At 40.6% G+C, this 16,393-nt stretch overlaps 2 protein-coding genes across 3 annotated transcripts in view; both read right to left on the reverse strand.

Moving 5' to 3' along the window:
• Window positions 1-3,158: 3,158 nt before the first annotated feature.
• Window positions 3,159-16,393, reverse strand: part of LOC140139870 (uncharacterized) — a 29,788-nt gene continuing 16,553 nt past the window's right edge. For both annotated transcript variants that reach the window (XM_072161630.1, XM_072161631.1), the window contains exons 2-5: window positions 12,384-12,495; window positions 11,179-11,576; window positions 9,949-10,095; window positions 3,159-8,934 (exon numbers count right to left, since the gene is read on the reverse strand). In XM_072161630.1, coding sequence (XP_072017731.1) covers window positions 4,090-8,934; window positions 9,949-10,095; window positions 11,179-11,576; window positions 12,384-12,429 — 5,436 coding nt within the window. In that variant the 5' untranslated portion in view covers window positions 12,430-12,495 and the 3' untranslated portion in view covers window positions 3,159-4,089. The remainder of the gene's footprint in view (window positions 8,935-9,948; window positions 10,096-11,178; window positions 11,577-12,383; window positions 12,496-16,393) is intronic.
• LOC140138973 (uncharacterized) lies at window positions 14,169-15,815 on the reverse strand. Its single transcript, XM_072160754.1, has one exon. The coding sequence runs from the start codon at window positions 15,813-15,815 to the stop codon at window positions 14,169-14,171; it is 1,647 nt and encodes a 548-aa protein (XP_072016855.1).

Consider the following 16,393-nt stretch of genomic DNA (forward strand, 5'->3'; position numbering starts at 1 on the left):
TTTCGTGATGTGTTTACATAACGTGGCAAATAATGAATGCTGTGGGAAACAGACGTGTTTGAGTCAGTCTGTTGGAAAGCTAAAATCATGTGTAGTATCTGCTAATAATTAACAAAGAAAACGTTTCTTCACTTGGGACGGACGGAAGACCGCTGTAGCAATGACGTATCAGCCAATGGCAAGCCTTGATTGTGTTCATTTGTCTGCAATGCGCATGCGTCACGCCGCTCAGCGACAAACTGCTTGACAGTATGAAACCACCATTATGCACCAGTGATTTAGTCTGACATTTTTCGCGTATCCGTAAATAAGTTCATCAGGATTGTCAATAGATATCATTTTTAAAATTTCTTGTAAACAAATTCCAAGTGAATATTGGGTAAAATGATGTTAAACACACCTATGATGACGTTTCGTGCTACATCGTAGCATTTTCTAAAATCAACTGACCAATTCTCCCAATCCTCCTCGCCTGCTTCTTGTTGGAGCTTGACGTTGGTGGTGCTATTGACGTTGGTGGTGCGATTTGGATAAGGAAAATAAAGCGCCAAACACACTAAACCGAAAAGAAGGAAAGCACTTCTTGCCGCATATCTGTGACCAGCTCCTGAAGTCCAAAATAGCACCATCGAAGTCAAGCTCCAACAAGAAGCAGACGCTAGACGAGGAGAATTGGTCAGTCGATTTGAGAAAATACTACGAAGTACTACGGCACGAAACTCCATCATTTTATCCAATATTCACTTAATTTTGAGTACAAGGAATTTAACAAATGATTTTTAGCGTTTTTTCCAGTGGAAACAAACGCGCGTTTCCTAAAATCCTCTGTGAATTTTGATTTTCACGATTTCCTGCGCACATAATGGTGTTCAAAGTATGGTTATTCTTGACGTTTTGTCATTTGACCAAAAAAGCGGCATACATTCGGTCGTTTCAAATATTGAGTTTTAGTTTTGATTTAGGTCACGTGGTTTCGTATCATCCTGCCTAAGCTCTTGACTGACGTCATTTTCGATATCTTTGTTTGTACCCTTTGTTAGAAACTTACAATTTGTAGAAAGCATTTTCGGTTTTCATTTCAGTTTGTTACATAATCGAAAAACCGCAGAATATCAGGTTTGAAGATACCTTGATCAAAGTATACAAAAGTTAAGAAGTTTTTAAATTTCGCAGTGCAATATTCAAGAACAAAGAAGTCGAACAAGCCAATCTACATTTGAATGCATGGGTTCAATTTCAAATTAGCCATAGCTTATTTCCCTGTCAACAAATATAGACCATCCAAATATTTCAACCGAGATTATAAAAGAATAGATACATGAAGCCTACTCGAGTGTCTATTCGTATGCATATCGCATACACGCGGATCGATTGAAGCTATATCACAGTATAGACTGGTTGAATTTGATCCAGGTTATTTATTGCTCGAAGAAATGAGAAGAGAGGGGGAGGGGACGAGGGGGTGTGTGTGTTTGTGTGTGTGTGTGTGGGGGGGGGGAGGTGTTGAAGGTAAGGGGAGGGAGAAAGAGAAACAGATGGGAGAGAGCATTGGAAGTTGAAAGGAAAGGAGAGAGGAGAGCTCGAGAGTGGAGTGGAATAGTGTTTAGGGTAGAGTAGATAGTGTTATGATTGCAAACCAGTTCTGCTCCACTTTTTAATCCCCTGATGTTTTGTTTCTGAACAATATAGAGAAACTAACACTCAATATTTGAAACGACCGAATGAGTTAACCATTTAGATGGAATCTGGTGATCAGCAATTAGTTGGCCAGCGAAGTTTAATCCGATTATCAGTAGCTATGCCAGCTGGAGCACGCCTTCGCGTCCTCAAACATAATGAAAATGATCGCCATACATTGACCTCAACAAAGGCAAGGGAATGGTATATCGATATGCTTGAACGAACTGCATACAACCACTACACTGTTCAATATTCAATAGCCTTATTGTGATGTGGCGGAATTTAAAAGCACGGGTAATGAACAAAATATGATGCGCGCGCAGACTGCCAGGCAAAAAACAATGGAAATTGTGATGATGTGCGCGCACGCTGCCAGGAAATACCGTCACAAGTCAACTCATCTTTACGTGTACCATCCGAAAGGTGCGTGATCCAGTACCCGACATACCAAGGCTGGGTGTTCATCGTAGCCTACCGGTGTCATTCAATATAAGAGATATTGCGGTGTTCAAACGACTTGCGCGGTCCGCGTGTTCATCATGGGCCATACTCGCGTACACATCGCTAGACTCAGATCCGTGCTGGATTGTGCTCCGTCATCTCCAAGGCGCACAAGCTGGCTGGCTGGGATCGGGGTGTTCACGACTCGTCTGGACGACCGAATTGCCATAACAATGCAAACCGGCCAATTTCGCCGCATTTGTATTTATATGCGTCACCATTTCAAAGTACTCAAGCAAGGGATACATCTGGGCGATCAATGATATCTAGTTTTTCTTTTTTGATTTCAGCCCTTACTGTCACAATTCATAAGACCTGTTTATCACTCAATAACCATTTTCTTGATTTCTTTTTCCTCCCTGATTTGTGTTAAGAGGGCTGGTGCATGGCCACGAAGCTTTCATTTGATGTGTGTGAATGCGCGTAGCTCAAACATGAGGCAGACGTTGAGTAAATGTACTGTCGCCGCAGTCTGTCGGACGCAGACTTTAGTTGTTCGCCCCTAACTAACATTGGGCTTTGCACTAATTATGAGCGGGGTGGGGAAAAGTAGGGAAGGCGGGGTGTAAAATATACAACCCCTAAATACATTCGTATTGGTTAACACTAGAAAGACGTTACAAATGTACATTTCAAACACTAGAGTTATGATAGCCATTTTTTATTTACATTCAGTTATATACATCATATAAAAACAATTGTACATGTATAAAAGCTGTAAAAGCACGCATCATGAAAACAGGACGCATGATGAATACAGTTAGGACCTGACCTTGAATTAACAGGCGGACGGCATGGGTCGAATACTAAATTTCGTATTTACTTTGTGTGTGAATACTACTTAATATCGTTATTAAACTAGAAATACTGGTCAAATCCACGTCATTACAGAATGGTCGACTGCAGATCCGTCGGATAACGCTTTTTCTATGGGAAATGGACTTTGCTGCTTGGATGATGTCACGATGAGGTCCGTATTTAAAACCGTGTTCCGACGGATCTGCACTCGACCGGCCTCTTACAAGCTCTGACAAACAACTTCTTCAACAGCCATCGGAAAATGTTCCCGATAGCATTGTAAATCAATCAAATGTTCTTGTAAAAGAAATTTACAGAACTTATACAAACATTACAAAACAACTCGTAGTACAATATGACCTTATATTGTATACAAATTATGTACAATTAATAATTTATACTGATTGTTATGTAGATTTCTGTATGGCACATTGTTATAATTCAAGACAGAAATTAGACTAGTTAGCGTATGACGTCCTGTCAACTACACCGGAAATGCCGCACTGCGCAGGTCAGTAACCAATCACGTCGTGCTTTAGCTCGGACATCAGACGCAAACTAGTATTTTCAATTCGGTCTTTGATAATAGCACAACTCTGGAAATTGCCGATTGTAATCTTGACACGTACACTTAATCACATGTACAATATCGTACGGATAGAATTATAGCAATGGATACCGGCTGTTGAGATGGAATTAGGCGCTTATGGTACTGTATCGCCACTAACAAGTTCCACGGTCTTTAATTTCACCAATCAATACATGTACATGTCGAGATAATAATATTGATATTATTCTACAATTACAATGGGATTACCGACTACTTGTACGTTTACATATAACCTCAAACTCAAAGGGATAGCCTCAAAACTCAACCACCGGTGTCCTGGTAGAACCGGCTGGTAGGCTAAGTTCATATTGTTCGGAACAAGAGAACGCAGTAAAATCGCCGGGTCTGCCAGGCACCGGCGGTCGGGGTTTGTAGTCAGCCATAAGATAGGATGAGATAAAAGCCCCGGGTAAAATAGTCTCAAATAACACTTGTATCAAATCTGTTCATTGATCGAATTTACGATGGGCTTTAAATCTTCTATCGCCAATTATCTCTCCTCATTCCTCGCCTGCTGTAATCATAAGACCTGGACGGATGGTGATTAAATGGACTATCGCGAAAGTGATCACCGCGACGTTCATTTGGTGGGTGGCGATCATCGAGCCTGGATGAAGGAGGATAGCGATCACTGGGGGAAAATCATCAAATCGCCCATGCCTATAGTCATCGCGGTGACGTTCACTTGGTGGGTTTTCATGGTAGCGATTATCAAACCTACGTGGCAGGTCATCGAATGGAATATTTCGATGGCGATCATAGGAGTGATGGTCACCAGACGGATCTCTTGGGTATCGGTCATCGGGCCTAAGAGGAAGGCTATCAAATGGACGGCGTACATCACGTTCAGGTGAACGTCGATATGGAGCCCTTAGACTATCATCTCTACGCTCATATGGGTGATTATACCAACTCCTACTTTTAGGATGACACCTGTCTCTCCTTAATGTTTCTTGCTGACTAATCACCTTCTCATTTAGTTCCCTCAATCTAGCTTCAACCTGTTCAATGGTTTTCAAAATGTTTGTGTTTTGGGGCACGCTGCTTGGTGCACGTTGCCCTGAAATTGAATCCATTTGAATACTTTCAGACGCGGAGGCATCTTTTAATGTGGGTTTCTTTGGAGCAGCATTACTCTCTAATGTAACTTTTGATGCACCTGTTCTCTTGTGACCATAATCAACAACAAGGCCACCACTCGAGTCCAAATCAATATCCATATCAATGATGTTAAAATTTTCATCTTGGTTAGTTGATGGTAATCGGGGTTTTGGTGGAGGTGGATCAAGGTCGATTGAAGGTAATCGGGGTTTTGGTGGAGGTGGATCGTCTGGTAAAGGTGGCCGAGGATAAATGGATGTAGCACTCTCTGATGGCAAACGAGGCCTGGTTGGAGGTTGTTGGGAAGGTAACGGTGGGTATTGCTCCTGTAGTAGAGGTACAGGTAACGGTGGCTGTGGCTCCTGTGGAAAAGGTACAGGGGTTTGTGTCTCAACGGTGCTAGCATACTCAGTGGATGGTTCTGGTACTGAAGGTAGGTTTTGTTCCAACACTGGCTGGAGGATTGACCAATGGCGTGTCAAAGTGGTCGATACCGGTACTGGTATTGGACCATACAACTCTTTGGGGATGGGCTGTCTATTTAAAGATGCGATTTGTTCCTGTGACGCCACGTGCTCAGTTTCCGGGCGATGATTGGTGGAACTGGGAGGTGCAGATAAAGGAGGTTGTACATGCCAAGGCGACTGTGTCTCAGTTGGAATCTCTTGTGCAATTCCGACTTCACGCTCATCACCAACAGTCTTGGCTCCATGGTTATAGTCAATGGTGACGAGTGATTTTGTATAACCGTAAGATCTATGGCTTGAACCTTCATCATGTTCATGTGTTTCATACGGTCGTGAGTTGAATTCTTGATCTCTTCTTCTCCTATCATGGTTTCTGTGATTTTCGTGCCTTTCATTTCCATATATGAAGTCACGCCTCATGTCGTGCTTGTCAATCCTTGATGGTACATTCCTATCACCGCTGCGCTCTTCATGATAGGGGTGTACTCGCTGCCTCCTAATATGGTGATTCCAGTTGCTATATTCATCATTCTCATTTATAGTTCCTTGCTGTGTGTCTTGCCTATTACTTTCACTTTCTGACAGTACACGTTCCCTTGAGCTCGCCACATTAATAGGTTGTGCATCCTGCGAATGGTTGTATCGTTCAATAATCTTTTTCTTATGGTGTGGAGCATTACTTCCCATCTTTGGCACCGATATATCCATTAAGCCTGGTATATCCTCGCCTTCTGATTTGGTCGACTTGGAAGGAGGTTCATTACCTGACACTTCTCCACTTCGTTTTAATGTGGAAGAGGTTCCCTCAACGCGTTCATCACGTTGTTTCTTCCTAGTTTCATTCGACTTTGGATCTTTCTTGCGTTCTTCTGACCTGGTCGAATTCTGTAATTCTGTGGATGTAGCGGAATTACTAGACCTTGGAATTGAACTCAAATTTGTTTCCATTTGCTTCTTCTTGCTTTCTGCTGTCCTGCCCGACTTGGATGATGTAGTCTCACTACTTGAAGTCTTTCCAATTCCTTCCTTTCCACCAATATTTCTGACTGACCTTCGTAATCCCTTCAAAGCAGCAGCATTACCAGTGCTTGATCTTTCAATTTCATTTGATGGTCTGCCTTCTTCTGTCCTAGCTGACTTCTGGAATCCCTTTAAAACAACTGCATTTCCAGCTTGAGATACCTTTAATGATGTTGAAGGAGATACCTTGGTTGATATCGACGGAGTTACCTTTGATGATGTTGAAGGAGATACCTTTGATGATGTCGAAGGGTTTACCTTTGATGACGTTGAAGGGGTTACCTTTGATGACGTCGGAGATACCTTTGATGATATCGAAGGAGATACCTTTGATGATGTCGAAGGGTTTACCTTAGATGATGTCGAAGGAGATACCTTTGTTAATGTTGAAGGGGATACCTTTGATGTCGAAGGGGATACCTTTGATGATGTTGAAAGAGATACCTTTGATAATGTCGAAGGGGTTACCTTTGATGATGTCGAAAGGGTTACCTTTGATGATGTCAAAGGGGTTACCTTTGATGATGTTGAAGGGTTTACCTTTGATGTCGAATGGGTTACCTTTGATGTCGAAGATACCTTAGATGATGTCGAAGGGGTTACCTTTGATGTTGAAGGGGGTAGCTTTGATGATGTTGAAGGAGATACCTTTGATGATATCGAAGGCGGATGGGTTAGCTTTGATGATGTTGAAGGGGTTAATTTTAATGATGTTGAAGGAGATACCTTCGATGATGCCGAAGGGAATGTATTTGATGATGTTGAAAGGGATAACTTTGGTGTTTTTTCAGTGGCTTTACAACTTCGATTCTTTACATTTCCTTTCTTGCCATCTGACCAGGCAGACTTTGACGGTTCATTAACTACACCTGTCTTGCTGGATTTTGCTACTCTTTGGACTTTTGGGGTTGATTTCTTTGCGCTTTCTTTTGATTTTGGAACCTTTTTGCTTCTGTTTGAATTGGATGACTTTGGTAATCCCTTATTAGCAGCTGCATTACTTTGAGGTTTTGAAGTTACACCCTGTCCCTCTATAGGTATATTCATGATATCAATTGGTGACCTTTCTCCATCTGTGCGGGATGAAATTGACATTTCGCCCTCATCTGGGGTGGTGACTTTGCAGTTATTTGAAACATTGACATCTTTATCAAAAGCTACAGCAACTGCAACTGCAACAGCAGCTGTAGTTACTGATTTGTTTGGTTGCCTGACCCTAATTTCAACAGCATCAGCAACGGCTGCTGCATGCGATGGAGTCGTGGTTACCGCTTCTTTTTCTACATTCACCTTTCGCTTGGATTTACTGGATTCGCTTCCCATCTTGAGTTCATGGTTCGTCTCTTTTCTAGTTTTTCCTCTTGGCGTGTCCTCAAGTGTTGTGTCACTTGGCCTTTTCCTGCTCACTTTACTTGTTGTTTTTGAGGTATCCTTTGGCAATAAATTAGGTTTGGAGTTGCTAGCAACAACCTGCAACCTTTGCTTTAAGAGTTTTCTAGCTGATGCTTTTATAATTAAACCTTTCTTGCCTTCCTTGTGGGAGGTTGTACTGGGATCAACACTAGGTTGAGGGTTTTGTATACGCGCTGAGGCATTACGTAATTTCAGCTCCTCAAGCTTTCTTTTATTGGCTATTTCTAGCTTTTTTACCATTTCCAGAGTCTTTTTCTGTTTTGAAGATTGATGATCGTCATCATCAGTATCCGTGTCGTTCATTTGAATGCCACGCCTAGCTTCTGCTACTTTCATGACTTCACGCCTCTTTTGTGCAGGAGGGGTCAATTTCTTTGGCTGCCTCTTTCCGGATGCCAAAACAGGTGTCAATTTCTTTGGCGTGTAAGTGGTTGGCTTGTTCTCTGGAGGACTAAGCTTTTTTGGTCCAGTTTGAGGGTTGGGATTTTTGGCACCAATCCCATTAGATTGTATGTTTAGCATATTCATAGATTTTGTACTGCTGTTATTTGAGACTACTTTGATGGAGCTACAGCTTGGAATATCATCCTCATCCTCAGACGGTGTCAAGTCACTAACTGAAGAAGTGTCAGAATTATAGTTATTGCTCTCAGATTCAGAATTATTACTTGGAAGGCCTATGATTGGATGGTCAATGTCCATCTGGGAGTTAGCCTGAGCATCACTAGCACTGCTATGATAACCGTTACTGAAAGGCGACGCCCCTGTTTCGTCATCGCTACTAAATCGTACATCGCTACCATCATTGAGCATAGGAGACTCTTCACCTTCATCTTCATCATCAGTCACTTCCCCCGCACTAATGAAATCTGAGGGACTATTCTCATCATCGCTTTTCTCAACATCCTGAGGTAGAGCAAGATCTGATGCGCCAGCGTCACTCTCATTCTCACTGTCATCAGACATGAACAGATCATTTCGGAGTATATCTACATGTACACTGGAATGATTCAAAACTGATGGCTTTTTGGAAATGCCTTGTTCACTATCCTTACAGCGCTGTGCTATATTACAAACACTACCACGTATATCTACTTTCACACTGCTCTCGTTTCTATCATTTTCAATGTTAGAACCACTTGAACTGCTTCCAAGACACGCGGAACCAGCAGCCCTACTTTCTGACCTGGAATGTACTGACTGCAAAGGTGCCGAATTCGGCTCCTGTCTGGACTGTCTAGGTGGGACAGACTCGTCTCGTTTGAAGCAGATAACTGCATAAGGAAGACAATGTCTGGGGTTCCTCACAGGGAGACATTCGTTGTCGTACTCGTATAGAAAGATCTGGAAAAAATAGAATGAAAAATAAAGTTTCTGTTATTACTGATAATGCTCATACTATCATATTCTTTTGGAACCGGTCGCTATTACGCCAGGGGATGGTGAATTACCAAAATATTTGTATGAAAGTATTTCTTGAAACCCATACAGATAAATTCATGCAGATAATCTCTTGTCCAGTGAGTGGTGTCAATGGGTTGATGCAGCTGTTTTGCCTATAGGCAGCGTCTTTAACACACGTCATCGCTTCCAGGATCTGTGCTTTGAGTAATGCTGGTTTCATACTACCCTGCCGCTTGCCGCTGAGCGGCGCACGCGCATTGCAGACAAACAGACACAATAAAGGCTTGTCATTGGTTGAAACGCCCTGCCGCTTGCCGCAGCGGCAAGCGGCAGGAAAGTATGCTGGAGGCTTTATGCTGGTATCATACTTTCTGCCGTTTGCCGCTGAGCGGCATGACGCTTCATCATGTCGCTTGTACTTTTCTGCAAGCGGAGCGGCACACCGCTGAGCGGCAGCGGCATGACTCTGAAAGTCACTCTTGCCGCTCAGCACCGCTCCAAAATCGTATTTTGTTCTCATACGTCAGAGCGGCACCGCTCCGAGTTGACTTGAATTCAACTCCCAGCGGTGCTGCCGCCGCGGCAAAGCGGTGGAGTGATCGATATATCGGCTTGCCGCTGGTCACCGCTAGCGTTTTTGGTGCGATTGCGCAGTGAAGTAAAATCATCTTCAGAGCGGCAAAGCGGCAAGCGGTAGGAAAGTATGAAACCACCACTGCGCCCACAGATGCCACAGATTTTACTGACTGCACTAAACACACATAATAATTGAATACCGAATTAAAAAAAGACTAGTTTGCGTCTGACGTCAGGGCAAAAGCGAGGCGTGATTGATTGCTGACCTGCGCAGTACGGCATTTTTGGTCTGGTTGACAGGATGTCATACGCACACTAGTCTTTTAAATTCGGTATTTAATTATACAAAACTGTACACAGTTTACAAGGACAACTTACCTGTGACTGCATGATACGTTCTTTTAGATCATCGTTAGTGTGTGCTTTTTCCTGCAGTACATGTGAATCATAATTCAGCGTTGGCTCGTATACTACGCCATTGGTCATCCTGCATCTTGGAAGAACTTTACACCGTCCTTTAATTATCTGTGGATATAGAGTATAGGATACTATCAAGTCAGTATGCCACACGCCCATATAACATTATTTTATACTGGTATAGACCACTTGACATGTGACGTTATTGCCCGGCAGTATGCGCGCGAATTATGGTAATTTCCATTGTTCTTTGCCCTGTAGTGTGCGTACGCATGGTAGTTTGCTCAGGGCACGCGCATTTTTTTATCGCCCACCACATTTTTTTTATATAGTACAAGAAAGTCATTGAACAGTGTAGCGGTTCGTTCAAGCATATCGATAGACCAGTCCCTCACCTTTGTTGATAAACAATGATATCAAGTGGTCTATAGGACCCATCAAAAACTGAGTAACTTTTAACAATGGTTGATAACAACTAATAATATGGCCTCTGCCCTGCGGGTCCCGCGATATTTTTTCCTGGTCAACATTTGCATCATATAATACATTTACATGATGTACTTAAGTATATGAGGCTAGTCATTGCCATTATTATTTCCTCTTACTTAAAAGAAATTTCTTAGAAATAATATTCCACTAGGTTTCTAAACCACTATCTCTGGATACATAATCCATATGCTATATTACCATGACTACTATGCTATGAGTCGTTCTGCCAGAAAGGCGTTTGTTCATCATTCATATTTATTAATTACAGAATAAAGCGCATATAACACACGATAATATTAGATAGTCTATTACTAATAAAAAATATTTATAATCTCCGATCAATAATGAGCCTTGGCTCCCAAAATACTATCATCTCTCCCAAGTTACAAGTCGGAAAAAAGACTGGTTTAATATAAAGTTTGAAACAGCTCGTAATAGGCGGGAAATGTTAGGCTTTTACCACTACGCAGAAAAGTAGACCTACGCGTACGTAAAGAGTGCTATTAGTTGACCTGTCTGGTCTTTATTTTGTGTGTTAAAGAAAGTAGACAACATATACATTGTAGGACATGCTTCTGGCGAGATGTCACAAGAAAATTTTCAAAATAAAATATTTTGATATTAATCCGCGATGTTATAAAGTCTGCCGATTACGAGCTGATCAAAATATAGGCGTATTAATAACGCGTATTGTTATCTTACCTTATATATAATCAAGCACGGCTTTGCATATCGCTGTTTTCGCGCCCATTCCAAGAGCAAGTCAGCGTGTAAGAATAAATTGACTCCCTTGTCTGCATCACCAAGAGGCATGTCGCAGAATTCGTGATTCTTGAAGCTTAAGTCACTGCAGACGTCATTTGCTAGCGAGTCTTTTCTTACAAAACCAAATGCATACCCTACACGAGGGTCTCGACCAAAGGTTGATTTCACTTCTTTGCGCTTCTGATGAAATGTTGCAGTCAATGCTGGTTGGTGCACTGATGTTGTTGTTTTCTCCACCCAGTAGCGAGAAATAACGTTTTTATCCAAGCATGAGTGTTTTACTATGTCATGTAGTTCTGATCTCTCTCGTGCATTTGGTACCGGATGTCGGTTCCCTTTTGAAATAAATAAATGAAGAGGTAAACAAGTAAGCAAACAAATAAATTAGATAATGAACAGAAAATCTTCACAATTTCATAAAAATGTGATAAACTCAAAGGATTTAAGAGTACGAAAGAACGGACGAAAGAACGAACGAACGAAAGAGAAAGAGGGAAAGAAAAAAAGAGAGAAAGAGGGAAAGAAAGAGGCCCAGGGGGGTCACTCCCATTGTGGCCTGTACACCATCCGCGATAATGAAAACACGTAAAAAGGGTCGTTTTTCGTGGGTAGGCACGATACGCGCGTATCGCGTTTAGGGTGTCAAAAACATGAAAAACTGGAAAAAAGGGTAGCAAAATTGCAATTTCTAAATACGCGGAAATGAAATTTAGGGTATGAAATTTGATGTTAGGAATGAAATCCCTGTTTAGGGTGTCGTTTTAGCCAAGGGTTAAATCCTTGTTTAGGGTGCTTTTCAAAAGTTGATTATCGCGGATGGTATACAGGCCACAATGGAAGTGACCCCCCGGGGAAAGAGGGAAAGAAAGAAAGAAAGAAAGAAAAAGAAAGAAAGAAAGAAAGAAAGAAAGAAAAAGAAAGAAAGAAAGAAAGAAAGAAAGAAAGAAAGAAAGAAAGAAAGAAAGAAAGAAAGAAAGAAAGAAAGAAAGAAAGAAGGAAGAAAAGAAAAGAAAAGAAAAGAAAAGAAAAGAAAAGAAAAGAAAAGAAAAGAAAAGAAAAGAAAAGAAAAAAAAAAAAAAAAAAAAAAAAAAGAAAAAAAAAAAAAAAAAAAAAAAGTTCAGCTAAAAATCAAACGAACATACCTTGCACTGATCTGTCCTTAATCTTTGGGATAGTAAAACGCGGCATGATTATTGCAGTCTGGTTCTCACGACAAATCTTCCCTTTGGTTAGGATTTGATTTGAATATCAGACCTGCAATTAAAAGAATAAAAAAGAAAAAAGAAATGATTTTTTAAAAACGACATAGGCATATTCTTATAATAATAATAATGTACACTTAATAAAGCGCCGGTATCCGTCGAGAGACGCTCATGGCGCTTTGCAAAAAACAACCAATGTACAAAGATACAAACATATTATAACAATTTTAACAAAAACAGTTCATCAGTGTTGTATAGTTCATGATATACAAATCTTGAGTCAATTAAAAGCATTTTGGAACAAATGTGTTTTCAAATTTGTTTTGAAACTACACAAGCTCTTGGCAGAGCGAACCGAAAATGGCAGATTGTTCCAAATGGTTGCAGCTGAAACATGAAATGATCTGCTGCCCCACTGGTTTCTGGCAACTGTTTCTTGAAGAAGTCCTTTTGTAGTAGAACGGAGGTTACGAGTTGGTGAATACATTTCTACAAGTTCATTTAAATATGCTGGAGCTGATATATACAAGATCTTGTAGACAAACAAGGCTATTTTAAATGTGATTCTTTGTTCAACTGGTAGCCAATGCAAGTCATGTAAAACAGGTGTAATGTGCTCACGTGGTTTTGTGTATGTTATAAGTCTGGCAGCAATGTTTTGAATTCTCTGTAGTCTGTGCAGTTGGGTCTTTGTGATGCCATGCAACAGAGAGTTGCCAATGTCTATCTTGGATGTTATGAAGGCATGTACCATCATTTCGGCAGTCTCCTGTTTACATGTCTACGAATACGACCTATGTTTCTAATGGACGCATATGCTGCTCTACACACTGTTGTAATGTGGTATTCCATAGAAAGGGATGAGTCAAAAATAACACCCGGGTTTCGAACCTGATGATGGGATAACATTAGCATTTCCTACCCTGATATGTGGAACATGGACTTTTGCAGTTTGATATTTTGAACCAATAACCATGAACTCTGTTTTGTCATCATTCAGTTTCAAGTAGTTATGGGACATCCACAATTTTACCTCATCAATACATGTTTCCAAGCGATTGATAGCAGCATCTACGCTACATTGGTCAGGGTCTACAGAAATATATATCTGGGTATCGTCCGCATAGCAATGGTAATCAAGACCATGGCTTTGTATAATGTCACCAAGTGGTAATGTGTATATTGAGAAAGCGCTAGGTCCGATGACAGAGCCTTGGGGAACGCCATAGTCAAGACGGACTTTTTCGGACCTTTCATTATTTATGCACACAAGCTGATATCTGTCATGCAGATATGATTTAAACCATTCTAACGCTACGTCATCAATTCCAATTTGATATTTCATTCGATGGATTAGTAATTCATGGTCCACAGTGTCAAACGCTGCAGATAAATCTAATAGCACTAGCAGTGTGATTTTCCCATTATCCATTGCTTGAAGCAGGTCATTTTGTACTTTAAGCAAAGCAGACTCGGTACTATGGTGAGCACGATATGCTGACTGGTGATCATCACATAATCCATGTTCTTGGAGGAAAGGGTTTAATCTCGCGAGAACTACACGTTCAAGAGTCTTGCTGAGGAAGCTTAGGTTTGAAACAGGCCGGTAATTTTTAAGTGTATTATGATCTAAATTCTGCTTTTTAATGAGCGGGCGGACATGCGCAGTCTTAAATTCCTGTGGCACAACACCCGTTTTCAAAGAGTGGTTAACAATGTCTGTTATCAGCGGAACAGTAGCACTGGCACATTTTTTAGCAGAGAAGTAGGAACTGGGTCTAATTCACAAGATTTTGTTGGTGATTTGAACAAAATGTCTTGGATTTCCTCTTCTGAAGCAGGTGCGAAGTTGGTGAGATGATGAAGTGGTGCTACAGGTTCATTGCATGATAAGTCATCGGCAATCTGAAAACCATTTCTGATTTTCTTAATCTTTTCAGTGAAGAAGTTACAGAACTTGTTGGCAAGGTTTTTATCTGAGTCACAGTCTGGGAGAGGGGCCTCCTGCTTATGATGAAGCAACTTATTTACAATGCTAAAAAGCTGTTTCTGGTCATTGGCATGGGCTACGCATAAGTCATTATAATAATTGGCTTTGGCTTTCTTTAGTAGTGATATCACCTTTTGTTTTTGCTGTTTGTACAATTGATGATCAATCACAAGTCGCGATTTCCGCCACTTTTTCTCCAGTTCTCTGCGTTTCTGCTTTTCAGCATGGATTTCATCATTATACCAGCTGGTGTTGGGTCTGATCGTTACAGTTCGCGTTTTTGCTGGAGCATGTTTATTAAGTAATGCGCTAAGTTCAAAGTCATATTTTTGTGTTTTGCTAGACAAATTTGAGGAATTGGTTGAAAGGTCAATGGTAGCAATATCATCACATAATGAATCAATGTCTATTCCATTTAATTTGCGAGCAGTAATTGACTTGGTGATGGCTGATGGCTTCTTTAAAAAGAGATTACATTTGACCACGTAATGATCTGAGAGTCCATCAACACCGTGAAGATTGGAGAAGACTGGTGGATCAGATATGCGTGTGATGAGCAAATCTAATGTGTTTCCATGTATGTGTGTTGGGAAAGTAACGTGCTGTTCGAGTCCAGTAGCAGATAACACATTGAGGAATAATTTAGCATCCACATCATCAGGAACATTTACATGAATATTAAAATCACCAGTGATGACAAGAGGCAATGGTCTTAATAAAAAGTGATCAATTAGATCAGAAAATTCCTCAATGAAGATACCAAATGAACAACCTGTTGATTTGCATTGAGGGCGGTACAAAACGACAAGAGATATTGAAGATTTCTCACTTGTAATGTCTACACATAGCAATTCAAATGATTTGAATTCAAGTCCAGTGTCATAAAAGTCTATATTCAAACCAGTTTTATACAGAAGTGCTACCCCTCCTCCACGTTTTTTACCAATACGCGGGGCATGTTTAAGAGAATATCCAGGTGGGGTAATATTCCCAATTACAGATGTGTCCTCTGGTTTTATCCAAGTCTCTGTTATTGCCACAAGATGATAATTTCCTTCAATAACAAAATCTACGAACTCTGTTATCTTGCTTCCAACTGATCTTGTATTAATACAGCAGAACTTTGTACTGTTATTAGAAGATGATGCTTTGGAATATTTTCTGCGTTTACCAGCTTTAGTACCCCTTCTGGTACGCTTCTTGGATTTCTTGTTGGGATGAATATTACATTTACTGTTATGAACTTTGTTAGCTTGTATAAATAAACAAGTCTCTTCTGATAATGGACAACCTATAACATTACTACAGTTTTGTAGACCAAGCAAAAATTCAGCACTATACTTGATACTGGGAGCAGTAGACCCAGTGGGAGTCACGAGCATAACAGTAACACTAATTGAAGTCAAGTGCAGTTTCCATCATATTAACTTGAATAGAGAAGATTGAAATGTCATTAAGTCCAGAAGTGACCATGAAGTTGGTGATGAAATATGGGGGCCTTGCATAGTAGGTCAGTAGGTCAAACATTAAGGCATGGATCAATTTTGACCTTGCAGGTTGTGCACTCTATGCACAATGTAGGTGAACTTGTAGACTTACTTGAAGATACACACACAAAGTCGAAAATACATAATCACAAAATACTTAAAATCCTGAAGTATTGCAGATATAAAAATATAACAATGATGATCCTGGTGCTTGATACAGTATGTCCATATAAAAATTCCAAGAGGTTTCATTCTGGAACAGGTACAAATTGGTTGCTTTTGCAGAGAGTGATAGAGGAGCTTCCTACTAAGGCGCTGCCCTCTATTTCATATGGTGGATAAAATCAACATATCATGTTAATACTAACTATAGAGTCCACACGTTGCAAGTTCCCTTTCCATGCTTTTGTTTTACATAAAGCGAAAAGGTGTATTTTTTTCAAATTATTCAAATTATTTTTGTTTGGTTCGAG

Source organism: Amphiura filiformis, chromosome 18 (genome assembly GCF_039555335.1).
Source record: "Amphiura filiformis chromosome 18, Afil_fr2py, whole genome shotgun sequence".
NCBI classification, from domain to species: Eukaryota; Metazoa; Echinodermata; class Ophiuroidea; order Amphilepidida; family Amphiuridae; genus Amphiura; species Amphiura filiformis.

What these genes read in the sequence shown, in the direction of transcription:
- LOC140138973 (XM_072160754.1), bottom strand. Translation starts at nt 15,815, where the DNA reads ATGCTCGTGACTCCCACTGGGTCTACTGCTCCCAGTATCAAGTATAGT.